The sequence below is a fragment of the Fusarium sambucinum genome, chromosome I (assembly GCF_050947815.1).
Source record: "Fusarium sambucinum isolate potato_lamoka chromosome I, whole genome shotgun sequence".
In the NCBI taxonomy this organism is placed as follows: Eukaryota; Fungi; Ascomycota; class Sordariomycetes; order Hypocreales; family Nectriaceae; genus Fusarium; species Fusarium sambucinum.
The window spans coordinates 395,486-421,305 of NC_139294.1; the positions used below are offsets into that span (position 1 = coordinate 395,486).

At 45.3% G+C, this 25,820-nt stretch overlaps 10 protein-coding genes across 10 annotated transcripts; 6 read left to right on the forward strand and 4 right to left on the reverse strand.

Annotated features, from left to right (window-relative positions):
- Positions 1-2,137: 2,137 nt before the first annotated feature.
- FSST1_002839 (uncharacterized protein) lies at positions 2,138-4,444 on the forward strand (the record flags this gene model as incomplete). The annotated part of the gene is made up of 1 exon (XM_083228866.1): positions 2,138-4,444. The coding sequence occupies one exon, from the start codon at positions 2,138-2,140 to the stop codon at positions 4,442-4,444; it is 2,307 nt and encodes a 768-aa protein (XP_083086269.1).
- Positions 4,445-8,394: 3,950 nt separating this feature from the next.
- On the forward strand, positions 8,395-10,106 carry FSST1_002840 (general substrate transporter; the record flags this gene model as incomplete). Its single annotated transcript, XM_083228867.1, has 2 exons — positions 8,395-9,707; positions 9,761-10,106. 2 exons carry the CDS (start codon positions 8,395-8,397, stop codon positions 10,104-10,106), a joined length of 1,659 nt encoding a protein of 552 aa, XP_083086270.1.
- Positions 10,107-10,317: 211 nt separating this feature from the next.
- Positions 10,318-11,967, reverse strand: FSST1_002841 (major facilitator superfamily domain-containing protein; the record flags this gene model as incomplete). The annotated part of the gene is made up of 4 exons (XM_083228868.1): positions 10,318-10,574; positions 10,631-11,249; positions 11,313-11,735; positions 11,785-11,967. 4 exons carry the CDS (start codon positions 11,965-11,967, stop codon positions 10,318-10,320), a joined length of 1,482 nt encoding a protein of 493 aa, XP_083086271.1.
- A 656-nt stretch (positions 11,968-12,623) lies between these two features.
- On the forward strand, positions 12,624-13,753 carry FSST1_002842 (aminotransferase; the record flags this gene model as incomplete). Its single annotated transcript, XM_083228869.1, has 3 exons — positions 12,624-12,704; positions 12,753-12,857; positions 12,908-13,753. 3 exons carry the CDS (start codon positions 12,624-12,626, stop codon positions 13,751-13,753), a joined length of 1,032 nt encoding a protein of 343 aa, XP_083086272.1.
- Positions 13,754-13,856: 103 nt separating this feature from the next.
- On the reverse strand, positions 13,857-14,339 carry FSST1_002843 (uncharacterized protein; the record flags this gene model as incomplete). Its single annotated transcript, XM_083228870.1, has 3 exons — positions 13,857-13,888; positions 13,941-14,271; positions 14,325-14,339. The coding sequence occupies 3 exons, from the start codon at positions 14,337-14,339 to the stop codon at positions 13,857-13,859; spliced, it is 378 nt and encodes a 125-aa protein (XP_083086273.1).
- A 968-nt stretch (positions 14,340-15,307) lies between these two features.
- Positions 15,308-19,019, forward strand: FSST1_002844 (uncharacterized protein; the record flags this gene model as incomplete). Its single annotated transcript, XM_083228871.1, has 10 exons — positions 15,308-16,256; positions 16,347-16,897; positions 17,093-17,227; positions 17,277-17,357; positions 17,410-17,869; positions 17,928-18,142; positions 18,203-18,514; positions 18,576-18,686; positions 18,745-18,853; positions 18,913-19,019. 10 exons carry the CDS (start codon positions 15,308-15,310, stop codon positions 19,017-19,019), a joined length of 3,030 nt encoding a protein of 1,009 aa, XP_083086274.1.
- Positions 19,020-19,966: 947 nt separating this feature from the next.
- On the forward strand, positions 19,967-21,217 carry FSST1_002845 (uncharacterized protein; the record flags this gene model as incomplete). The annotated part of the gene is made up of 1 exon (XM_083228872.1): positions 19,967-21,217. The coding sequence occupies one exon, from the start codon at positions 19,967-19,969 to the stop codon at positions 21,215-21,217; it is 1,251 nt and encodes a 416-aa protein (XP_083086275.1).
- A 645-nt stretch (positions 21,218-21,862) lies between these two features.
- FSST1_002846 (MCT family MFS transporter) lies at positions 21,863-23,161 on the reverse strand (the record flags this gene model as incomplete). The annotated part of the gene is made up of 1 exon (XM_083228873.1): positions 21,863-23,161. The coding sequence occupies one exon, from the start codon at positions 23,159-23,161 to the stop codon at positions 21,863-21,865; it is 1,299 nt and encodes a 432-aa protein (XP_083086276.1).
- A 375-nt stretch (positions 23,162-23,536) lies between these two features.
- Positions 23,537-24,184, reverse strand: FSST1_002847 (glutathione S-transferase family protein; the record flags this gene model as incomplete). The annotated part of the gene is made up of 1 exon (XM_083228874.1): positions 23,537-24,184. One exon carries the CDS (start codon positions 24,182-24,184, stop codon positions 23,537-23,539), a length of 648 nt encoding a protein of 215 aa, XP_083086277.1.
- Positions 24,185-24,794: 610 nt separating this feature from the next.
- FSST1_002848 (Mss4-like protein) lies at positions 24,795-25,410 on the forward strand (the record flags this gene model as incomplete). Its single annotated transcript, XM_083228875.1, has 2 exons — positions 24,795-24,846; positions 25,157-25,410. The coding sequence occupies 2 exons, from the start codon at positions 24,795-24,797 to the stop codon at positions 25,408-25,410; spliced, it is 306 nt and encodes a 101-aa protein (XP_083086278.1).
- Positions 25,411-25,820: the final 410 nt, after the last annotated feature.

Consider the following 25,820-nt stretch of genomic DNA (forward strand, 5'->3'; position numbering starts at 1 on the left):
CCTTATTGACAATTGGACTTGTTACATTGACCTTTGTTGATTACTTTATTGGAGTAGACCTTGAAGGGACAGAGCATCAAGCATTAGCCAAATTAGGCGCTTTGCAGATCGCAACTAAAGTCCAGGAGCTTCTCATGTTTGCCAGTATTGGATCCGTGATCTTTCATGCTCTACGATCTGAGGTTATATCTGGTCCAAGTTTGCCTCTTGGTGTCTTGGTTTCTGGTTTCTCTTTTTCTTCCATGTCGTACTTCCCAACATCTGGGGTGTATTAGTCTTGTGCTGACATTTTCTAGATACCTTGTATCACCCGAATTTCTAGGGTAGCCAAGCAGAGTTTTATCGAACTCATGACACGCAGATAAAAATGCAAGAGGTTGTTCTTTGTTGTTTTGTTGGTTATCAACAGTTTGCTAGCACTTTTGGCTGCGCCAGCAACTGCCGTATTGATGATACGCAGAATCAAAGAATGCAAGGTTGTTGGTGGAGTGTATTGGCTAAGTGGTGAACCCTCCTTAAGAAGCTCTCTGATTCTCTCCCGATGGCTGTCACTAACTTTCCGTATAGGGGACTCCCAGTACCTATGGCCTGAAACGATAAACGCGACCTATTAAAAGGACATCAATTACACTAATGGGGAGGCTTACCTTAACCCGTAATGTCCCTCTTCTGTGTATGTGTCTTTATTCAATTCCTTCGACAATTGGTGGTTCCTGGATAGAATTCCCATTATCTAGGAGTTATTTGATACATTCATACGCAAATCACTATACATATGGTTCGCATTTCTCAAAGAGGCAGATACCTGGGCGTACACGACACATTATGCGACCTCCCTTCTTTAAGATGCTATGCGAGGTATGTACATCACTGCTGTGGGATATCTCAGTGACAATTACCCCAACCGGAAGCCATTCGCAAAGCACCTATCATGGGCAAGTGTGATGAGATATGAGACCAAGACCCACGTCCCTACCGCTAGGGTGCTATGCAATGCCCATGGTGAAATGAATTTCGATGAGGATAACCTCAACCTCAGATTCCCAGACGCAGACCAGAAAATCGGTATTATGAGACCCATGCTCCAATGCCAGGACCCAAAATCCCGGGTCTGGTAAATATTGATGTTCTGAACGATGTCAAATCGCATCATGTCAGGCGAAACCTACTGAATAACAATGGAGATAGGATGAACAGCTACATCTTCAGTGAAAACCGCTCAGTCATTATAGCGCCTGTTGATATCTGGTCCGTCACTAATAGTTCACTTGGGATTTTCATACTTTGAAGGATACCTGGAACGTCACTCTGGGTACCCGATACACTACAAACGCCCTGGCCTGCTCTGTTGATGCCCGTTGGGCCGGAGCCAAGTCCATCGAGACCGGGTATTGGGATGCTTGAGTACTACATGAGTTTACTTTGGTTGGATATTGAGCTCAGTCGGAACCGAGTTATAGCTTCAGGCTAGAATTGGACGTGTTCGCATTAAAGCCCCCAGGGGTAATTCCGTAAAACTCATAAGGATTAGTACGGACTGGTATGATATGCTATCTCCCACAATACCTAGTACATTGCCCAATGGCGTCAAACAACTTCCATATATCGGAACAAAACTGACAACTCTCGAAGGATTAGTTAGAACAAAGTATTACCCAGACGGATCGTCTCCATCACAGTCTGGTAACACTAGGCTGTCTCGTATTACTGAAGCACTTTCTTCTCAGATTAGTGAGGTATTATCCAAGGGTATGCAGCAGCTATTTAGGTTACTCCCTGAATACTCTCCGATGCCTCCACTTATGCCAGCGAGCTGAATAAATTGACTATGCCCATTACCGATTATGCGGCCGAGAGTTGTATACTTACTTTTCCTATACTAAACAACTAGACCTCCCACCATTCTACATGTAATCGCTTAGCATTGTCTTCTAATATAACATGCTAATGCAAATGGATTTTGGAATAGAAATAAGTTTGATTGGCTGCTTTATATTCCGACTGCATGATAATATAATCTCTTCATAGCTTTCTGCATTTCATAGCATTTAAAAACTTGAACCGCCTTGATATTACTGATTCACGGTTGTTTTAGCTTGATGCGAAGCGTTCCAACCGCGATAGAAAGGAGCTCAAGATGCCCAAGTCCCAGTTTTTCAACATGACATACTACGGCCAGATGATCCAGCGACTACCTAATATTTTCCTCGAGTGGAAAGACAATGCTAGCATGGAGCAATTTGGACACAACCTGGAGATGTATGCAAACGAGAAACAGAACATTCCGTCCGTTGAGAAGCAGGAAGCGCCTGCATTGATCTATATGGCTGGAGGTGTCTGGTTTACCAGAATGAATGCATCACTACCAGGCGGCACAACAGTAATTTCGCCAAATTCGTCATTTGCTCTTACTGCCAGTCCGTTTATGCTGGAGATGTTGAATTCTCCATGGGATGATCGCTTTGGTACATACAAGGAGTACATGTCCAGAATATTCGATTTCATTAACGACAACACACCTGATATTGATCCCTTTACCGCCCCGATGGACCCAATTGATGGGTTAGGAAACCAGATGTTTTATGGCCCTCCCGCAGGACCTGTGTACCTTGGAGATGATCCCGTACACATCACCGACTCAATTCGTCGATCAGGCGAGACTGCCATGATGCGAGACTGGTTACGTGAAGTCGGACAGAATTGGAATCTTCCAATTATCTGGTCTATACCAATGCTTACGTATGGCCAGAACAAAACTTGGCTCGATGGTTATAAAACGGGATTACATGTTAAGCATTGGATTGCAGACACTCGGGCCAATATCGTCTTGAACTTGAGATGTAATGCGAAGCTCGACCGTATGAAATCTTATCCGTACCAACGCACTTGCTGCACCGACTACGGTATCAAACCAGTTACTCAACTGGGTATCGTTGCGTTGAGTATTATTTACCTGGTTGCTTGTCTTGTAGGCGAGATGTTGGATCTGTACCATGACCGAAGCGAGCCGCAATGGAGAGTTTTCAACATGAGGGTAGGGTTATTTGTCTTGGCTCTTCTCATGTGTTACTACGCGGATCGTACACAGATGATGGCAAAGGGCGAGAAACTCTGGCAGCCAGTTGACTTTGCCGTTCTCTGCGCTCCTTGTCTCGCAATTCTTTTACTCACCATTCGTCGATTGCGATCTCCAATCCCGATGGGAGTAGAAATGTCTTTATCAACCAAGGAAACAAACGAGCCCTTTCTCTCGCGACAGCAAACAGAGGAGTGGAAGGGATGGATGCAAGCACTAATCCTTATTTATCACTGGACTGGAGCAATCAAAGGATCAAAGTCTATCTACATCCTCATCAGATTGTGCGTCGCAGCGTACCTTTTCCAGACTGGATACGGGCACACGCTGTACTTTCTCAGGAAAAACGACTTCTCGTTCCGTCGTGTTGGGGCCGTTCTATTGCGACTCAATCTTCTTAGTTGCTGTCTGGCTTATGTCATGGACACTGACTACATGTTTTACTACTTTTCGCCTCTTGTCTCGTTCTGGTTCCTTGTTGTCTACGCGACAATGGCAGTTGGCGGAAAACGATACAACAGCGACCCACAAGTCGTGTTATCCAAGATTTGCATTTCGGGCTTGTTAGTCTCTGCAGTTTTCATGGGTACGCCATTCACCGAATTTGTCTTTGGTCTTCTCAAGACGGTCTTCAATATCCAGTGGAGTTATAAGGATTGGCAGTACCGAGTTACTCTTGACATGTTTGTTGTTTACGTCGGTATGTTGACTGCTGTGGTGAACAACGAGATGAAGAAAACTGTCGTTCATCTTGGTCTTCGGATTATCCTTGCTGTCGCTGGTTTATTTGCTACGATGTATTACTTCAATTCGACTTTACATCTTCGAACAAAGGTGTACAAGACATGGCACCCTCTGGTCTCTTTTATCCCGATACTGGCATTCATTGCACTTCGAAATGTTTCCGCACCCGTCCGGAACTATCACTCAAGAGCCATGGCTTGGCTGGGTCGATGTTCTCTAGAGACGTATATCTTACAGTATCACCTGTTGATGGCAGCTGATACGGAGGGTGTTCTGATTGTCGATGGTTTCTTTGGGGACGGCACGGTGATGGGAGATCGATGGAGGACACTGGTAATCGTCGTACCATTGTTTCTCTGGGTCAGCAATTCTGTGGCCAAGTCGACAGCTTACATCGTGGATCTGATTATGGACCGTTCTGAGGATGAGGAAAAGGCAGCTGCGTCTTCTTTTGACTGGTTGGAAAAAGTCCCTGGATGTCAACGGATTAAGGCGCCTGCAATTAGGGTCGTATGCATTTTATTGGTAATGTGGATTTTGAACATGCTTACCCCTGGACATGAGGACGTACCAGCCCCAAGTGGTGGACACCATGTTACATCGGCGCCGCTACCACCGTGGTAAATTTCCCATTGGCGGGTTCCGGGACATATGGTTGCTAGTCTAGACTAGTGTCTAATGGGTAGCAAAAGAGTTGGCATCTTAAGTCTTATGGTATAAGAATAAGTAGTCTAAGGACAATGGCAAAAGGAGCATAAAGTGACTTCATAATTTCGTCTCTTATACTTCCAGCGGTCAATTCAGCATAAATAATAGTCTTAACCACTGCAAAGAATGCTTAAGCGCGAAAAAGGTGGAAGAACCAGCAGATACGGACCACCCTACAAGCAGAGCTTACATGGAAACGCCAGCCAAGATGGACTTGAAATCCAGCAAATGCTGGGTTAGAGGTGAAGAAATAGCTGCTGTGCGTACAGCTCGAAAGCTTCTTCTATATAACCCTTATTATAGAGTTTAGTTATTGCCCTGACATAGCGTATATTCTTGGTAGGAAATTCAGTTATTGAGAGAACCTTCTTTTAAAATAATAAGTTTTTAATCCATATGAGTATTTTGTTAAATATTAAAGTTATTAGTGGCTGAGACTCATATTTGTTAGTAAAGTGTAGAAATAAATAAATGGGTTAGAGGTAATGATTGGATTCTTTTACTTTAATGATCATTAAGATTTCGCCCAGGCATTCTTAACCTCCTCTAGGTTCTTAACAGAGGTTAATCTATCTATGCATATGCAGACTAAACTTTTAATAAATCTTCAAATTAAAGGTTCTCTCAAGACAAGTTTTCCCATCCACTCATACGGCATGAACTCTATGATATCAGTGACTTATAAAAGCAGCTTCTATCCTGCTACATAGAGAGTAGTAACTTCTTCCGCTTGCAACCTCAATCAATTATCAAAAACATCGAGACAAAAGTTTGTCAACCCCGATCTCTTGCGGCACGTGATTAACCGTAGAGATAACGACTCTCTTCGTACCTGCCGTCACCGCAACAATCAGTGAATAGGTGACTTGCCATATCAAGGAAGGTACGATAGGCTGCCTCGTCATACGGACTCAACACCTCGTCTGTTCTCTTTGCTTTCACTCACAAACAACATCACACATCACGCATAACGCATCACAAATCACACATCACACATCAAGTACACGACAAATCTACGATCATGACTTCGCTAAATCCTTACCAACTGAATCTCCTCGGCGCTTTCTGCTTCAAGTGCGGCATTGCGAACAGAGGCAGTTTGTTATGCCCTCCATGCTCCCTCAGCAGAACACAACTGGAACGGGGATATTGCTACATCTGCCGCGTACCTACCAAAACGAGACTCAGCATCTACTGCGACAACTGTCAAGACATGGACTTGTTGTCGGCGGCCGAGGCACAAATGATCATCAACTCAGGCGCTTGTTCCACATGCGCAGCAAGGGTCGTCAAGTACGGCTCGGACAAGTGCGAAGAATGCGCAACCCCCCCAACACCGCCGGCTCAGCCAGAAACGTGCAACACATGCTTTCTCAACCCTCCCTTGAAAGGCTTGAAGAGCTGCCAGGATTGTCGTCGTAAAGAATAGGAACGGAGGCAGTGGCGTATATCCGAAGGCAAATGCAGCAAGTGCGGGAGACCTCTTGTCCTGGAAGAAACCAACAACAAGACCTGTGGAGTTTGCCTTGAAACCCGTAGAGAACGGTACAGGAAGCGCAAAGATCAAGGCAACGGTGAATCCTCGACTCCTGAGCCAAACGCCGCTTGATGTGGCAACTGGAAGAGACGAGATTGATACATAGTAGTTTACACTATGCTCCCTCAATACACTATTACTCTGATGGAAGATGCTCTAAAAACTATACCTTTGATGATGTCTTCGTTATCTTAGGTGCATGCAAAGCCTCGGCCTAGGCATAGGTCTTCTTCTTGCTAGGTCTCTTCTTCCTCCTCCTAAGTCTTAGGTTATAAAAATAAGTATTCTAAGAACTATAGCCTGATGGACACAAAGTGATCTACTAATTTCGTCTCTTCTGCTTCCAGTAGCGAATTTTTCTAATACCATGAGGGTCAGCCTTATCATAGAGAAGCAAAGCATGAAGGAACTTATATACACTTCGTGATACAAATCACGTTCTTAGTCGGCTTTGCCTAATAAAAGCTTACTGGTGTTCTGCTTCGGGATGACTTGGTTAAGAAACATCCGGACATTTCTCTGCCGCATTACAAGTCTAAGCAAGGTGAACAGAGATATGAAGTAATATGGAGAATTACTTCTTAGGTGTATAGTCACTGGTGTCAGTAGCACTGTGAACATAGATGTTTATCGTGGTTAGGTAGAATGCGGTCTCGTTTCTAAGTCAGTTGTGATTAATTGCGCAACACGTCTGGGACTATGGATGAGTTCGTGATGGATGCTATTCAGTAGAGGTCACAACTGCAAATTGAATCACACTCAAGGATTTGGGTAGCTCTGACTCACTAGTCAATATTGAGAACAATACTGGATAACGTGAATCCCAATTGTGATACGGACAGTTCTCCAATGTTGATTGAACGGCGGTGACAAGTATGGGAGAGCACGTTGAGTCACGCAAATTTTATCGAGATTCATCATGTATATATGCAGACTCAATACCTCACTGCTGGAAATCTACAACAAAGCAACATCCAGCACTCACTTTCAGCTACACACGACATCAAATTAAGACGAATCCTACCAACGGCTAACAGAACGTCATCATGGATCCTTGGGCCGAAGACAATCCACAAGACCGATACTGCTTCATATGCGGTGGTGTCAACAGAGACAAAGAACGCCTTTTAATGCACAAGGCATGCGTCAATGCTGGAATACAAGTGCAAACCGGATTCTGCTATCGTTGCAGCGATTCTACCACATCTGCAATCGATCTGTTCTGTCCCGAATGTGGACCGGATTGTCTTCCAATTAACGAAACACTAATGCTAGTAGCCATAGGCGCTTGTGAAGCATGCGAACAGAGACAGCGTAGTCCTGGCAGTACCAAGTGCCAAGAATGCTTAAGCCGAAGTCTGCCCACTCGGCCGGAACATATGCCAGGAGACCTATGCAACACCTGTAGGATCAGGCCAGCTCAGCAAGGATTTAGATCGTGTCCAAGATGTTATGAATACAAGCGAACATCAACGGCCAGGCTACAAGCTCAAGCTGACGAAACTGGCTTGTGTATCAAATGTCACAGGAACCCTTTTGACAGAGGAGGAATAGGACGAACATGCAGGGAGTGTAAAGAAAGACGGCGCGAACGCAGAGCCGCAGGGGGTTACTAACATGGACCTACATTACTCTAGATATCCTTCAGCATTTGTGGCTATGGATGGGATCCATTTGCCTGTTGCGGTCTGGAGGGAGAGGTGCATCTCTTTCAGGGACGAAGGCAATCCGCTAAGATGCCAGCATTAATACAATTCATTTCTACTCTGGTACTGTACTCCTAAACAATAATCATAGCGAGAAAAGTCCGATGTCTAGAAAATATTGAAATGAATAGTTCAACACCAAAAGTGATACCAAGCCCGTTCTGCTCCGTGTTGATGGTCTTGGATGACGCTGACTCTGGGGAGAGCCATTAAGCTCGGCGCAGGGATAAAGCTTTAACCCCCCCCATACTAGCTGAATTATCTGTCTGTCTATTGAATTCTGATCCAGCTAGAAAGGTCCCCCTCATTTTACCCCAGCCTGCCCAGACCATGGGTATGCGGGGTTGAAGTGATCCAGATCCTACTAGCGTTGCTCTAACTCACTTTAGCTCAACTTCCAAGACCACGCATGACTTGCCATGCTCGCAAAGTTCACGCTAGTGGGAAAATTCTTTTGAAAATATGGGGTAAACCTTTAAGCGCGGTAATTTCTGCAGTTCTCAAATCTCTATAATATTCGGAGAAGTTGCCCCTGCTTTTCGTTTTCTCTTCACTCACAACCAACAACAAACCCTGGGATTCGATTCGATATTGTGCTCGACAAGGCACTACAGCTATCAATCATGGGTTTCGCAATCAACAACATCTTTGCTGTCAATGAGGACCGACCTACTCCCAAGGCGGTCTACAATTGGCGTGTTTACACTTGTGCTGCTATCGCGTCTTTCGCATCATGCATGATTGGTTATGACTCTGCCTTTATCGGCACCACAATCGCCCTTCCATCCTTTACCGAGGAATTCGATTTCGCCTCCTACGAACCCGATGCTCTCGCCCTCCTCAAAGCCAACATCGTGTCTGTTTACCAGGCCGGTGCTTTCTTCGGCAGTCTATTCGCCTACGTCACATCCTATTTCATCGGCCGACGTTACTCTTTGATCGCTTTCAGCTTCGTCTTTATGCTTGGTGCTGGCCTGATGCTTGGCGCTAATGCGGAGAGAGGCTTGGGACTTATCATTGGTGGACGTGTTCTTGCTGGAGTTGGAGTCGGCGCTTGTTCCAACATGGTTCCCATCTACTGCTCCGAACTTTCTCCTCCTGCTATCCGCGGCCGACTCGTTGGTATCTACGAATTGGGTTGGCAAATTGGTGGTCTTGTTGGTTTCTGGATCAACTACGGACTTGCTGAGACCATGGCTCCCAGCCACAAGCAATGGATCATTCCCTTCGCTGTCCAACTTATCCCCGCCGGTATGCTACTCTTCGGCGCTTTCTGGATCAAGGAATCTCCTCGCTGGCTCTTCGCCAACGGTCGTCGTGAAGACGCCATGAAGAACTTGTGCTGGTTGCGACAGCTTCCTGCTGATGATCTCTACATTATTGAGGAAGTCAGCTACATGGACCAGGAACTCGAGCGCTACAACCGAGAAGTCGGTCCCGGTTTCTGGAAGCCATTCGCTTGCCTCAAGCAACGCAACATCCAGTGGCGTTTCTTCCTTGGTGGTATGATGTTCCTCTGGCAAAACGGTTCAGGTATCAACGCCATCAACTACTACAGCCCTACTGTGTTCAAGAGTATCGGAATCACAGGAACCAACACCGGATTTCTCACTACCGGTATCTTCGGTGTAGTTAAGACGACTATCACTATTATCTTTATTCTCTTCCTTATTGAGACAGTTGGACGCAGAAAGCTGTTGATCATTGGTTCAGTCGGTGGTTCTCTTTGCATGTGGTTCATCGGAGCTTACATCAAGGTCGCTGACCCTGCTGGAAAGGTCGCTGCTGCTACTGCCGCTGGTACTGAGGCTCCTGGCATGTCTGGTGGTGGCATTGCTGCTGTCTTCTTTTTCTATCTGTGGACCGTCTTCTACTCCCCCACATGGAACCCCATTCCTTGGGTTCTTAACTCTGAGATGTTCAACGAAAAGTCCAGGTATGTAACTTACTGAACCTAACATATATGACACAAGTACTAACATGTCACAGATCTATCGGTCAAGCTTCCGCCGCAGCCAACAACTGGTTCTGGAATTTCATCGTTTCTCGATTCACACCCCAGATGTTCATCAAGATGGGCTACGGTGTCTACTTCTTCTTCGCCTCCCTCATGATTATGTCGTCCATCTTTGTTTTCTTCTTTATCCCTGAGACTAAGGGTCTGCCTCTCGATACCATGGACCGTCTCTTTGAGATCAAGCCTGTGTGGAAGGCTCACGGCCAGCTCTCTGAGGAATTGAGACTGCAGGAGGATGAGTTCCGACGCAATGCTGAGGGAGCCAAGCTCAGTGATGAGAAGGCTCAGGCTCTGGCTGATGAGCGTGAGACCGTTTGAAGTGATGCTTGAAGGTTTTACTTGGAGATGCGATGATGGATATATATAGAAGGGTATAAGATAGGGATAATAATTGGTCATGAAATAAAGTTTCACATATTCCCGCAAATCGATGATTCTACCTGTGCAGGTATGTAATAATTAAGACATTGTACTTTCTATATGCTCTGAAACAAACACAACCTTCCAGAATGGACGGAACTGCCGGGGTTTAGTAAGTGTAGCGGAAGTTGGAGTTTTCCCAATCCGTCTTGTCACTCTTCTCCGCCTCCAATCCAGCATCAACTACATCATGAGTTTTGCCGAACTGCTTATCACGTCTCTTGTTCTCAATGACGCAGAGGAAGTAATAAATAAGACCAACAGCAGCCATCAAGGCAAAGGCGCAAAGCATGGCGCCAATTCCGAGGACGTATTTTGGTGCCTGTGTGCTGAGAAAGAATTGAGGTCCGATAATGTTGCCGACAGCTGCCGAGAACCCGTTAGTATCAGTATATATATGAGAGGGAAAGAATGATACGTACCATACATGATGGCGATTGACATGCCCATGAAACTCTTCTTGGTAGCGCCAGCAGTATTGGATGAAGACAAACTAAGCAAGAAAATGAAGGGCACGTTGTAAAAGCCCATCATGTAAACACCAGCCAAAGAAGCATTTCTCTGTGTCTCGGCATCGAGAGAGTGCACCATAATAGCTCCGACCATACCCAACAGAGCACCTGCAATCCAGAAGATACATCGAAGGTTGGGTACGTATAGAGAAATGGTTGTGAGAAGAGCCTGGCTGATCATAGCAACTGCGGCTTGAGGGGTGGCCATGAGGACAGTCTTGGTTTTGGAAAATCCATAACCGGCGATAATCAGTGGGTTGAAGTTTGTGACGCCTGCATTGGTGACGGCGTAACCCAAGGCACCGAGCCAGATGCAGTAACATTTGGGATCACGAAGGCATTCGAGGATCTGGTATGTCTTGAAGCCCTTGTTCGACTCAACACCAGTCTGATTAGGGGCGAGGCGAATAATGGCGAGTTTCTTTTCGTCGGCGGTGAAGAACCATGCTTGAGATGGAGTGTCGGGTAAAGCGAAGAAGACGAGAACACCAAGGAAGACGGTGCAAGCTCCGTAAATGAGGAAGATGTACTACGAGATGTATTAGCTTTTGAGGCCAGCAATCGATAACTACAGTGTTGGGGTTAGACTGACCTTCCATGTTGAAAGCGTTCCATCAATCTTTCCAATAGCATAAGACAAGATACCACCAAAAACACCAGCAAAGGTATTATTCCAAAACGCCGTACGAAGAGGCTGCTCGTTTCGGAGATACCACATCGAGTTGATGATCATCATGCAGGGTAGCACCGCAGCTTCAAAAACACCGAGAAGGAACCGAATCGTCGCTAATCCGGCAAAATTATGGCAAAGAGCCAAGAAGCACAATAAAGCACCCCAGAGAACGAGACAAGTGCCGACGTATTTTCCAATAGGGATTTTCGTCATGAGCCAAAGACTGGGGAATTCCATGGCGAGGTATCCGAAGTAGAAAATACTGCCGAGCCAGCTGTAGTCTTGGGCTTTGAGGTTAGCGTCTTCTTTCATGCCGAAGATGGCGGCGTATCCAAGGGCGTTCTTCGATTGTCAGCAGGGTATATTGTGCCGATGAACGTGAAGAGTTTACCTTGTCTAGATAAGCCAGTGTCATGCTGAGAATTGCAAGAGGCATGACAACCAAATCGGTCTTCAGGAGAAGACGCTTGGCCTGGGCTTTGGTCAAATCGGGGAGTTCATCCTGAGTGGAGCCAATGGACTGGGGTGTGTCCTTGACAGGAGTCTCATCGACTTTTCCTTGCAACGACGACATGATTTAATGCGCAAAGACAGCAAAAGACCAAGTCGAAAGTTCAGTGAAGTCTAGAGGCTTAAAACAATTTCAAGGTGCCAAGCAGGTCATCTTTAAAGATCTACCATGCCATGAGATTGGTAACAGATTCCCCGAATTTAGTGGGTCAACGGGGAGTTCGCATAAGTTTTACATGATGCATCGAGTCAGTTGGTTACCAAGGAGTCTAACGAATGGAGTCTGATGAAGAAACTATTCTCCTTTGAGTTATTGGTTCCTGTTTCTTATCAACGATAGGGGAAATAGAAGAGATTTACCATGGAAATGTTGGAGAACGCGTATCCACTGTAGATGGCGAGTAGACAACCTTGCGATCACGTCAATCTAGCGTGGAGAAATTTGCCAAGCCAACGTTGATGATAGGGTCTTGAGATGGTAACAGTGTCATCTAGAGTGGGACAAGGCCTGCCATTTAACACTAGACAACGAGTAGCTCAGGTTACAGGCGAGTGGTTTCATCAGTGGGGATCGGCAAAGTGGACTTATAGGGTAATAAAGGTAATACTGTTTGTCATTTCCCTCATCGTTCGTTGGGACTGATATAAAGACATTGCTCCAGATTTACTCGCAATTCCGAGAACATAGTCCGATTAATTTAAAAAACAACAGTGTATAGGATGACAGGGTCGGAAAAGAAAGACAGCCATGGCAGTTCAACGCATAGCTCGGTACCCAACGCGAAGAACGCTTCTATTCTAGTAAGCTACCTTTTTCCTACGCCCGACACACAAATTGACTTCTTAAAGGTTGGCATGCGTGATGGTGTCACTGGTGAATTTAATCTAGTCCCTCGACCAGAAGCAGTTGTCTCAGTTTTTGACTCAAATTTCCTTATCGGTGATGGAATCTGGGTATGTAACCACCTAATTGACTCATCTACACGTCTCTAACAATCTCCAAGGAAGGCATACGCGCCAACAAGGGTCGCCTTCAATTCGCGCAAGAACACATCAACCGTCTCTTCCAATCAGCAAAAGCAATGTTTATGGATCTCGGTCTGTCAAAAGGTGACCTTCTCGATTTAATTCATCAGACTCTTGACGCGAACGACATGAGTGAAGATGAACACGTACACATCCGTCTCGTCGTCAGTCGCGGTCTCAAATCAACACCCTACCAGAATCCTAGCGTCAATGTCGGTCTTCCATTAATTGTCATTATCCCCGAGTCCAAAGCCGTCGATCCAAACTCCAAATCGCGTGGTTTGCGATTGGCGACAACGTGGGTCCGTCGCGGCCCACCAGACGTCAAAGACGAACAGTGGAATCACATTTCCAAAGCAACAGATGTCCAAGCCTGTATCCACGCCAATGTCATGAATGTTGATGAGGCACTTATGCTTGATCTTCGCGGATTCGTCAAGACGTGTAACTCTGTCAACTTTTTTATCGTGAGGGGTGATGAGGTTTGGGCGCCGACGAAGGACAATCAGATGCAGGGGATTACGCGACAAAAAACGATTGACGTTTGTCGCGCGAATGGAATTACCGTCAAAGAATTGGATTTCACACTCACGGAAGTGTATGGTGCGGATGAGGCATTTTGCACTGGCACGTTTCCATCGCAGATTCATGTGACGGAGGTTGATGGAAGAGTTATTGGGGATGGGAAGAGAGGGCCTGTCACGGAAAAGATTCAGCAGCTGTATGCTGATCTTGTGAAGAAAGATGTTGAGAGATCGAGGGAGGAAATCCGGGCAGAGGTCACAAGTCAGAGGGACCTCAAATGGTTGCAGTCAAAGCTGTGAAGAAGCATATCATGCAACGTCATCGACTTCAGCTGAGTTGCAGAATAAGTAAATATTATCAATTGAATGGATTAATATATATTGAAGCGTGTTGATCGGGTATTTAAGCGTCGCAGTTACAGAAGTAGGAGTCGCCTGCATTAGAATCAGTTACCACAAAACCATATAGTTCATAACCAAAACTTACCTTCTTGACTGCAAGTGTCCTCGTTCACCTTATCGTCGTCAACACCTCCCATCTGTACGAGACTCTCCTTGCACTCATCACAGTTGCTGATCTTCATACAGTAGCCAGCGCAGTATTGCTGGTTTCTAGTTGTGCATCCTGTGTGGCATTGAGCACCAGCGCCCCCGGCCGGCTGGTTAAAGCATTCGCCTGTACAAAGAGCGTTGTTTCTAGCAACACACTCAATATAGGATCCTCCCAGGCAGTTGGGGTTCTCGCCGACGTCGCGGGGCTCGGCGCACTTGCCGGCTAGGGCTGGTGCAGCTGAGGCAAGGAGGAGAGTGAAGAAAGTCTATGATTGTCAGCTGGCTATCGCTCTTGGGGACGAGTGGTGGTATGGCGTACCCAGGCGGAATGCATTTTGAAGGGTGTCTTGAAAATTGGAGTTGTGGTGTTGTGGTGATGTTGATGTTGATGTCTTCTAATAAATCGAAATGACCAGGGAGAAGAGGCCATATTTATGCCGCTCAAGACCATCCCAATTCCTATCCCTTTCGTCAAGGAACTAATCCATTAATTGAGTCAGTGACATCACAATTGAAAGGATTGAATCCTTTGAACCCAGACACGACGACGATGTCCGCCAGAATCCAGATCTGATTATTACTTATGGGGCGGATAGTGGAGCATACGAGGCTCAGCTGTGCTGAAAAGTGATGTTGTGTTTTAGCTCTTGACGATCATCGTCTCATACATACTGTAAGCTCATCTAGCTGAGTTGCTTATTCTCTTGGCTCACGTCACGTAACGTGAGGAAGCCGAGAGCCGGAGCAAGGATCCGAATCCGCTTATCTTGATAATCTTGCTTTAGCAAGGCACAAAATCATAATATGGGTCTCTTCTGTTGTCATTGGTTTGCGACTGGAATGCTGGTTATTCTTGTAAGCCTAGATACTCCACATGCATCTATGCAATGTCAACATGTTCAGCCGACGGCCCGTTCCAGCTCCGTGCATTTACCCTGTACACAGAGGCTGACAAGATGAGTGTCATCAACCAGGATCCAAATTGAGGCCTGCCACAAAATAGTAGAACTAGCCAATCATGTTCAATATTAGCCGGAATGCTCATTACAGTATGCGAAATACCCCGCTGTGGCTTACTTCACGTGTGTCAATAAGCTCACCGACAGGCAAGTTGTGATGGCCTTTGCAGATTGTTCGAACGGAAATAACAAAAAGCCCAGCGGCAAAGCACGTTAAGTCACGCGTGATAAATGACGCCATATTGAAAGGATAAAAAAGTGTTTAAAGTCTATAACTAGTCACTAATTTAAATTTAAACCTAACTGATGTTTATTATTTTCTTTTTGAATAATCCTTCTCAATATGTTACCGTTTTTGGGCGGAGTTTTACTTGGAGCTTTTTGGATCTATCGACCTATTTTAATATTTAGGCAACACCGGCAAGCTTCTATTTTGAAACGGCTTGTTTCTAACAAAGCGGATGAAATGTGGAACGCTGCCATCTGGCAGAGAGATGGTGGAATCAAAAGAGTCCTTGAAGAATTTGAAGAAAACTTCTATTTGGACTCGGAAGCAGGAATACGCCTCGACATATTGGGCGTAGAAGGAGGTGTTCCAAGAGGGGTCGAAGGTTACGTTAAACCTGATATTGCAAGAGCTGTCGCCAAGTATCACCTTCTCACCAGAAACTTCGCCGATACCCTAGAGGATACCTCTTTCCTGCACGCGATTGAGTCTCATATAAAGGATATCAGGGATCAGTTAGCAAATACGTCTCGACGACTTAGTAAGAAGGAAATGAGGCATTTAGTAGGAGTAGGTTCTCCCGATAGCATGGTCTCGATTCTATGGATATGCATCCATCGGAACCACACGTCAGATGTTGACTACCTGCTAAGAAATGCTAATATCGACTTACAAACTCGAAACGGTTCTCGGCAAGAAACAGTACTCCATGAGGCAGTTTCAAACAACGCCCAGCGATTTGTAGATTCCATCCTTGAAACAAATTCGTCAGCGTCGCCTCTCGGATGCATCGAACTTGGTGATAGGTTCTCAAATACTCCGTTACACTATTTGATGCATATCTATGTAAACAACATACCGCAGGAAAACTCCGAAGAGTCGCGCATGATGATCGAAATGGCCAAGTCGCTATTAGAGCATGGTGCCAATGTCAACGCGCTGAACTACGCATTTGAGACACCTCTTCATTTACTAGTCGGTTCGAGAAACCGCGACGATTGCATCATTCCGCTACTACAAGAGCTTCTCTTGAAAGGAGCCGAAGTGAACAGCAAGGAACAGATGGGTAGGTCCTAGCACGGTCCTAATCAAGACCAAGCTGCCCCAATAAGACAACTCCTGTTTCAAATATATCATGATCTAATACAAGCTCTAGGTCGTTCACCTCTTCACCTAGCTTGCAGAAAACAAGATCATCAGGCCATTCTGTTATTGATCAAGGAAGGCGCCGATTTGGAAGCCCTTGACGTTGACGGGAGAACGCCCCGAGCATATTTGGAGACCTCTGATGACAATACAACCTTTTCTAGGGAACTGGAAATATTAGCTCGGACAGGTTTCTTTAAGCGTGATAAGCGGATGAAATTACCAACGAGTGATAGGAAGATTTCGAAAAAACAAATGCATATTTGCAAGAAGTCGCCCGTTTACTGCAGGTTTCAAAGGAATACAAATTTCACAAACAAAAAAAACGATGTATTCTTGAACTGGGTGGCAACGGACCAATACGTTTCTGACGTTTTGTATTTCGACAGTGCGCGTCGGGCTGCCACGTTCCTTGAAAACTGCGAAATGGAAGCCGCAAGTGTTTGGGAAGCCATTCAAAGTCAATTGGAGATCATGCCTGTGTCACATAAAGGAGCAACTCACGAAGATGCGCAGGCCGCTCATGATACATGGAAATGGGTGAACTTCCCTGCTACTAATGTAAGGTCATACCGAGTACTCTGCTTTTCGAATCTATCTGACTAAAACCTTCTTTTTAGATGACATGGATCAAAGTAGGTGGTCTGAACTATAGCATGAACTCTGGCTTTTTTCTCATTGCTACCCTTTTCTGTAGCGGTAGTATACGGCTTTGCTTCCGGTGAATTGATTTGCTAATCAGTCTTCCTCATTCAGGATTTCATTCTGGGCCACATTCGTGAGTTGACGAGTCCTGAGGTAAAGACGGTGATCTGGGAATTCTTTCAAGACAACATCAAAGTCCGCGACGCAAAAGAAAGCAGGTCTCGTATAAGAGCTGCACATGCTAAGGTAAGCACGTAAAATCTATACAGCGACATTGATATTGATTAAACAACAGCACATGGGAACCCACGGACCAAACGCAGGCTCGGAGGACTGTAGTGATATGTCGCAGGTAGGGTCAATGGTATCTGTAGTGGTAAGACCGTGGATATCATTACATGACGCCTTATTGACATAAATATATCCAGATTACTTTTTTGGACATAGAAGCGGCGGCATATGATCGAAAACGCACAACTTGCGGTGAAGAGGCATATCTTCCTTTCACAGGGATAGGTGGAGTTCAAATGCCACAAACTCTGGATCAGACGTTCAACAACACGGAGGGTCTGACAGGGCTTCGATCGAAAGAGAATCAGGTGATTTACAGATGGTCTGAAAAACAAGCAGCGGCACGGCGTGATCACATCTCAGAAGAAAACAAACTTTTTGAGGCTCCACGTACCAGTTCTGGGTCCCGATTCAAATATTGGTCAAGAAATCGACTCCGTGAGAGTCCTGATCCAGGTACCGCTGCTTCAGACTATGTTAGGGATATCTTTAAAGGCGAGGGCACGGGTAACGCAACCAGAATGCGAAGGATCCAGCAGGAAGTCCGCCCAAAATGGCTGATGGTTCGACAGCTTTGGTTATGGAAGCTTCACGATGGTAAGTGATGTTTAGTCCCTGTTCATTGGGCCCTTGCCTGATAAGCTTTATATATTAGGTACCATTCTTACTGCAATACCATCTCGAGAAAACATGTGCATGGCAGATGACTTATTGGAAACTATCCGACACAGCGAACTAAATGATATATCTACAGCAGATGAACTCATGAAGCATATTGTGCAGCAAACAGTCACTTTTACAGAAAGATTCAGGCTAGCAGGGCTTGGGGAACACATCCTTGATATCTTCGAAAACGAACTTGCTTCTGAGGTACTTTCCAGACTAAGCGCTAGAGGATCACACTACTGACAACAGAACTATTTCGTGTAGATGGATCGAGAGGCTGGTTTTTTTAACAGCTTCACTCAAAAAGACTGGAACTCTAAATATGTCAATAAAGCCATCAGCGAAGCGGCAGGTTGTACTTGGCGTGTCAAAGATATTCGTGGAGAGCTTCGCCTTATCGACAAAGTCTTTACGCAGCAATTGGGTGTTCTCAAAGAATTCGCCACTGTTATTGCGACTGGCAAGGGCATGTCAGTTGAAGACCAGGAAGCTACTCTGATTCGAGATTCTGGCTTGGAAGCCTTGAGAGAACGAATCAAACGGATAGACGAAGATGCTGCCACGACAATCGATGGTGTAAGTTGAATCCAGACTTAGAATATGTTCGACCTTGCTAATTAAAGGTGGTTTTGAACAGCTCAGCAACATCACCCAGGCAATGCTAGCCCAAGCGTCACTCAAAGAAGCCGAATCGGCGCGTCTGATGAACTTCATCATTCTTCCTTTCACTGTTGTCACTGTCATTTTCGTAAGTTCTCCACTGGTAGTCCGCATCTTTAAAGCAATGTCTGACTCAGTTTTGGTAGACACCCCTGTCATTCATGACAAGTTTGTTCGCTGTGAACTCGGACGGCTTCCCACGCAACGATGAAGGCGAACTCCGGATCCCTTCGGATTGGCTTCGTAACAAGATGAGTAAGTTCTCCAACGTCGGAATCTTTGATCTGGAGTGATTCTAACATACTTAATTCTAGTCATTGGCGAAATCGGAACGTTGATTCCTCTTCTTATCCTTGTCGTTTCCATCTCTTATTTGAGAACTGGCACGAGACGTACTCCGGAGGAACAGCCAAGGCAATAATTAAGGCCTATTATGATATCTTGTCATTTTTGATAACATTGTACGTGTGATTGGGTTTGTTAGGCCTTTCCATTTGGCGCACCCCTTCTGTCAGATTGTCACGTATCCAGAAGTGGTGTTTGAGGGGTGACAAAATATGGTACAAAGGTATTTGACGAGATTTTATTTAGCAGTAAACAGGCGAACGTTTATTCATAACTAGCGATGGGAAATTGAAAAGCATTAGTTGTTCTGGTAACAGTTTATAAAGTAAACGGCAGGGTATGCTTGCGACACAGTTCCGATTCTATGGGTTGTTACCGAAACCACGTATTGGATGTCGAACAGACTTAACAACCGAGCTGTCAATCCTGTAAAGTGATCTACCTCCATGCCAATATACGGAAACGACTTGAATCAGGATCCAGCAAGACGAAGGATAGCATGCCGCGTGACCAAAGAATTTACGACATTTACGCCGTGGGGTTATTGTTCCATGTCGCCAGAACAATTCAAGTACGCTATTGTCAAGAAGTGTAAATCTGATCTTGCGTTTTGGGTTGGCGAGACTTACAGGGATGTTACACAGAGGCCCATAGGATCGTGAGGTTAGCCGCTTGATTGCCTAATGAATGAGACAACCGACAGAAACAAGAAGCGACCCAGCCAATTGGAGAAATTGGTTAAATGTCTTGGTATGCCAACACATAAATTCGATGTAAGGATTGACCAAAGTTCTAACGTGATTTCATTTCGCGAGGCTGGGGAGGCAACCAACTTATAGTCCGCAGGAGTTAACAGCAAGGACGTATCCACTTAGAGGGGCTGTGTTAGGCAGAGCACTTATCGCCTGCATCAGAATAGGCACACAAGACCCTTTGAGAGGAATAGGATCATTAACATAAAGATATAAGAATTAGGTTGAGGCAGTGTGTTGTAGAAATCACTGTCAGACATATCAAATCACAATGGCTGCATTCAATGATCAACCTCCGGCGCTTGAGTTCACCAACTTTACTCACACAGATCTCCCATCTGAATCAATCCGCCTTCTTTCATTCATTCGGAGACCCCGCCAACTTTCACCACCTTCAATCTTAGGGGAACCCCTGCTCGAATATGTTCTAGAAACAGTCGAGATCAACTCTACCCCTCAATTTGATTTAATCTCTTCAACATGTGGAAACCCAAACAGTGCTCACCCAGGTGACATTGACGCATATGGGCCCATGCATCGCTACCCCATCGCTGTCAATGGAAATATTATATTCGTCACGAGAAACATCTACGAAGCACTTCAAATGGCCAAGAATGTCAATGATCCTATTGGTCATCGCGATGATGTCTTTGGAGAGACTGAATTGATCCGCGCTATTGAGTACAATCATTTACCCAAAGTGCGCGAGTTGCTTCAGGAAGGGGCTCACGTCCATGCCCAGGATTGCTTTGGAAAGACTGCAATTCATCATGCAGCTGAAAATGGTCATTTTGAGATTGTCAGTATCTTACTTGACTATGGCGCTAGCATGGATGTGATTGATTCACACGGTCGTACCCCATTGGACTATTTCCCTCACATGGGTTCTAAACAATGGAACCAAGTTGAGGAGATTGCTTACAAGATGCATCAACCTCCAGAGTCTAGAGAACTCATTCCCGTCCCAGAGGTTGTTCGCGTTGGAAGACCGATGTGGATTGAAGCCATTTGCATTGACCAGACAAGCGATACAGAAAAGAGCAGTTGTTCTGAAATGAAGGGACAAATTTATTGCCGTGCTCACTCTGTCGTGGCTTGGGTCGGAGTTTCAGACAATGAAACTCAACTTAGTCGACAAGTCATCATGTCATTTCTTCTTAACAATAAGCAAAGGTCTCCGGATCACACCATGTCTGACGATGGTTCACCGATTTCTGAATCAGGAAAACCAATCCTCTCCGACAAGGAAAAGTCTTCTGTCGTTCAGTTTTTGAGACGCTCTTGGTTTGAGCGATCAGACTTGATCGATGAGGTAGCTTTTGGAAGAGCAATCTCTATCTTTTGCGGAACAGATTCCTTTCCTTTGTCTGACATTTTGGAATTTCTTAGAAGAAACGCTGATGATGGGGTTTTGCCTTTGGATTTACAGGTATGGTCGTTACTTGGAAATAGGAGTTCCAAGAAGAGAAGATCTTATGGATCGGGAGGGAACCAGAAGAGAACAAGACGAGATGATGATTGATGATGCATGGTTTTATGTAGGGTAAGAAGGCAGACAGGGATAAGTCTAATAATAGTCTCTGACTGAACTTTAAATAATCATATTCGGCCAATCATGATATTGCATGCCGGACCAGTTGGTGCTCGCGAATCATGTCTAAAGCCCGGCAATAACCGAGAAATGGTAATAGCCGTTCTTTTCTAAAACCCGATCGATCATTGAAACTACCTGAGGGGTCAAATTGGCAAAGAATACAATGAGGTGGAAAGGATGAAGAAAAAAATAACGTGTATCATGCCAGACTCGTTTACTCAAAGAGTATCATTATCGCAATAAAGGATCCAAGGAAGTTGTTAAGCTGAGCTGAGGGTACTTAGGCATATGATAACGACTCCTGATTAGAGCAATACTCTCGCTCACCTTGTGCAAATCCTCGCAAAGGCTTCTCCATATAACCATCCAGTCTTCCTTGTTCAAAAGATTCAGAGTCGTCTAGCACGCGTCTGTATTGAGACCATGAAATCGCAATGTGTAATATGACTCTGATACTAAATGAAAGCAATTTGACTTAACGTTATACTCAATTAGTAACGAAGCAGAGAGCATGCTGATCTTCAGCAAGTCATGATGCTAATCTTGCCAGCCCAGCTTATGCTGCTACTCAGCTTAAACTCGTGTACTTATACTGTTTCCTTCGTTGTTCCTCTTATACCGTGCAATTTGCCATTGTCGCATGATAAGCATGCACAAAGATGCAGAGATAAAGGCAATGCCTGTGAACAATTGTGCCCCGAAGTAGCTCCCCGTGCCACTATAGATCAACAAAGCTATTGGAGCACTAAACGTCGAAGGAACTGCCATAGCCACCCATAAAACGCTCAACGCAGAAGCAAGGTTCTTTAAACCAAGAACTTCCACAAGGACTGGAGCTATATTAACCCAGAAAACACCAGCAGAAAGTCCGACTGTAAGGGCGAAGAAAGCTAAAACCCCAAAAGACTTAGCACTGGTCCATACAGTAAGTATGAGTATGCCTGTTATAAGTGTCATAATACATGTGGTATTGAGCCGGCCTAGCCTATCGCTTAACCATCCAATACCGGGCCGGCCGATTGCCTGGCCAAGCATGAATAGAGCTGGCACCATAGAAGCTTGTGAAGAATCAAGCCCAATGACGTTTGCATAATTAGCAAGCGTAAAAATAAGAATAAAATAGCCAAGCATACTAAGGGCTCCGAAGCTGAGGAGCAGAAGATAGTCTCCCCTTCTGAGCAGGCTGGTATCAAGAGCCAGCTGATGAGCTTGTATGGTCCCATTCGGAAACTTGATGAGCGAAGTGCAAACGATGTTGGCGACGGCCGAAACTATAGCAAGGGTACGGTAGGCCCATTCCAAGCTTATATTCCGGATTATTGATTCAACGGCAAGTGAATAGGTTAAACCACCGAGTCCCGCGCCGGCGATGGCGATACCGTTGGCTAGAGCACGTCGTTTCCTGAACCAATGTGAAATGATGCCATAGGAAGGTAAGAATAGCAACCCCATTCCAAGGCCGAATATCAGCCCTTGCGATAAGAATAGATGCCAGATTTTTGTCGAGAAACTTGCGCATACGAGACTTATGGTTTGTAGTATAGCTCCAATAAGCATCGTTAATCTGGTCCCTAGCAACCGCACCATCAATGTTATGAATGGTGAGAATAGCATTGTAATGCCAATGCTTAGGGAACCGACAGTAGCGTACATGAGGGCAGAGGTATTCGGAAACGTGTCTTCCTGCAGGTAATAGGCAAGAAATACTGAGTAAGCAGCACTAATGCCCCAAGAATGGGCATTTACCACGGCCACAGAAACCGTAACAATCCATCCGTATCCTCCTTCTGAGGTGTCATCGTCAGATGGTAGATCGTAGTTTTTGGATGTCGAAGGTTCTGTCGATGGAGAAATAGCAGCGATGTCGTTCATGTTTGGGTGTAGTAGTAGTTTCGAAAAGGTACAGAGATATGATGTATTATTGGACAATGGTATATGGTTATGCTATTCATTGTGGACTCGTTCTGTTGGCATCTCGGCTATATATACATATCTATATCGAACGGGGTTAAAGAGTTCAAGTGATGGGCCTGGACCAAACGCAGATGAGTGCATACTGCCGACGGGCTTACCCCGCTGCCTGGTTCCCATATGCCATGGCCGGGGTCTAAGTCTAAACAACGGCTGACTAACAAGCGCACAACCCTGCATATGGATTAAAAGACTTATGTTTGGTTGATTTCAATGTTCACGGAGATCTCTATTGGTATCTAGTTGCCACGAGATCAATTTTCTTCGTCACCTACTTTACATCTCAGCAATAGCTTTATCCTGGTCATTATACACCTTCTGAACAGTTGACCGAACTTCCATGCGCTTTACCCAAGCTGCCACTTTGGGGAACTTCTCATAAATGTCCTCCCCTGCATATCTAGGGGCCCAACGCTGCCACGCAAGAAACGACAGGTCGGCGTACGTACACTTATCCCCAACGAGCCACTCCCTGCTACTCAATACCTTCTCTAGAACGCCGTTGACCCTATGTATCTCTCCTACATAACGGTCGATGGCACTCTGTAACTTCTCTGGATGGAATCGTGAGAACCAAGAAGCTTGCCCGTAATAAGGAGCCTGGCCAGAAACTTGAAAGAATAGCCACTGCAGAAGTTGGTTTTTCTGTTGAAGATCGGCATAGCTGATCTTGCGTTCTGCCTGATCGTATTGTTCGATAAGGTAGTTGACGATAGCTCCAGACTCCCACAGTTTCATGTCGGTATTCGGATCAACTATTGCGGGCAGTCGACCGTTGGGGTTGAGTGAAACATAAGGCTCTTTTTTGACGTCGGTAAAATTGACAAATTTTGTCTCATATGGGAGCCCGAGTTCCTCTAGGATGAGCGCAACCTTCCATGGGTTGGGTCCTTGCTGATGGGAATAGAGAATGATAGGTTGCATTGTGATGAAATAAGGTATTTAAATTGCTTGAAGGATTCAAAGGGTGATAATGAGTGTTTTACAATTTCCAAATCATGCTTGCCCAGAGGAGGTTCTATATATCTTAAAGGTTTATGATCTACAACTTGGATTTGTCATTCTTGTGTGCACCGACATGGAAGAAAAGTTCACTTGCCTGTTACAAAAGCGAGGATTCTGGTTAATCGGCGTATTTTTGTAAAGGCCGTATAGATTTAAAGGCCGCCCTTCAACCCGGATTGGTCAGCCAGAAGGAAGGGGTTTGGCAAAACTAAGCTGATCGACATGGGTTAACATTATCATTAATCGTGTCGGAGACCTAAGTCTAGACACCGTTAGGGAATAGGGCAAGTTGGACGAGTGTTGAAGTCTGGATTTCGTAAAACGCCTGCACCAAAGATGGAGTTTTGCATGACGTTATAGCTTCCTGTTCTTTCTATAAAGTCTGATATTGTGTCTTGTTTCTGATCTAGACTTGTCTCTCCACTTAACTCTTCATCAATTTAAACAACAGGGCGACTGCTGGTCTATTTCACAAACTACATATTTTGACGACACTTTCCATCTACTTCACTAAACGTCGCTCCTCACAATGAGTGTTACTGGAGGCTGTCAATGCGGCGCTGTCCGTTATTCCGTCGATAGTGAGTTTTGCCTTTGTCCCTCGCAGGAGCTGCTATCCATGTGGCGACTTGTTTGCTGACTTCTTTTCTTTTCTTTCACCTTAGTCGAGAAGGGGACCAAGGTCATTTGCCATTGTAAACCTTGCCAGAAGGTAACGAGTTCCATCTATTCCAGGCAAAAACGTGTATAGAACGAGTGCTGACCAAGCTTCCAGCGTACTGCCAGCGCCTTCAGCTCTAACATCGTCGTTCCCCGCACCGCTTTGAAGGTGACTACGGGTAGGCATTACGAATAGCCTCTTCTATAACCCTCAAGCTAAGATATATGCAGGCACGACTCGTACTTATCCTCATTTGGGTGACTCTGGCAAGCTGTATCATCATAACTTCTGCACTAACTGCGGCACCGAGGTCTTTGGCATGCCCGACGCTGCTCCGGATCTTGTCTCCGTCAAAGCTGGAAGCCTTGATAACGAGTTCCGAAACATTGGTCCTATGAATGCCGAGGTTTACATCGTGAACCGAAACAACTACATTGATGAATTCAAGGGTCTTACGCAGTATGAGGGCATGATCCCACTCTGAGTAGTATGTTGAGTATCGAAAGGGAGTATCCGATCAGAGTATTAGTGATGGGATAAGGGCGTCAGGCGATATGATCGGAGGGGATCAGGGTTGAGTTTCCAATGCTAGGCAAGAGAGGATCATAGTCAATTGGCTAGTGGGTTGATAGTCAATATGAGAGATGTATATTGGAATGTATATTTAACACAATGTATAAGACAGGGATGTTGACCTATACTATTGAGTTGAACGATAAAACTGCTTTTACAACCAGCAACGGCAAATAGACTACGATGGCACTGTCATTTATTGTTGAAGCGGATGATCTTTGCATTATGATGTGGACTTGCATTTGCTGGTAAAAAAGAAAAAAATGATGACGTAGCGGCGTACAAATCTAAAGCCCGTTGGCCAATGGGTAAGACGCCACG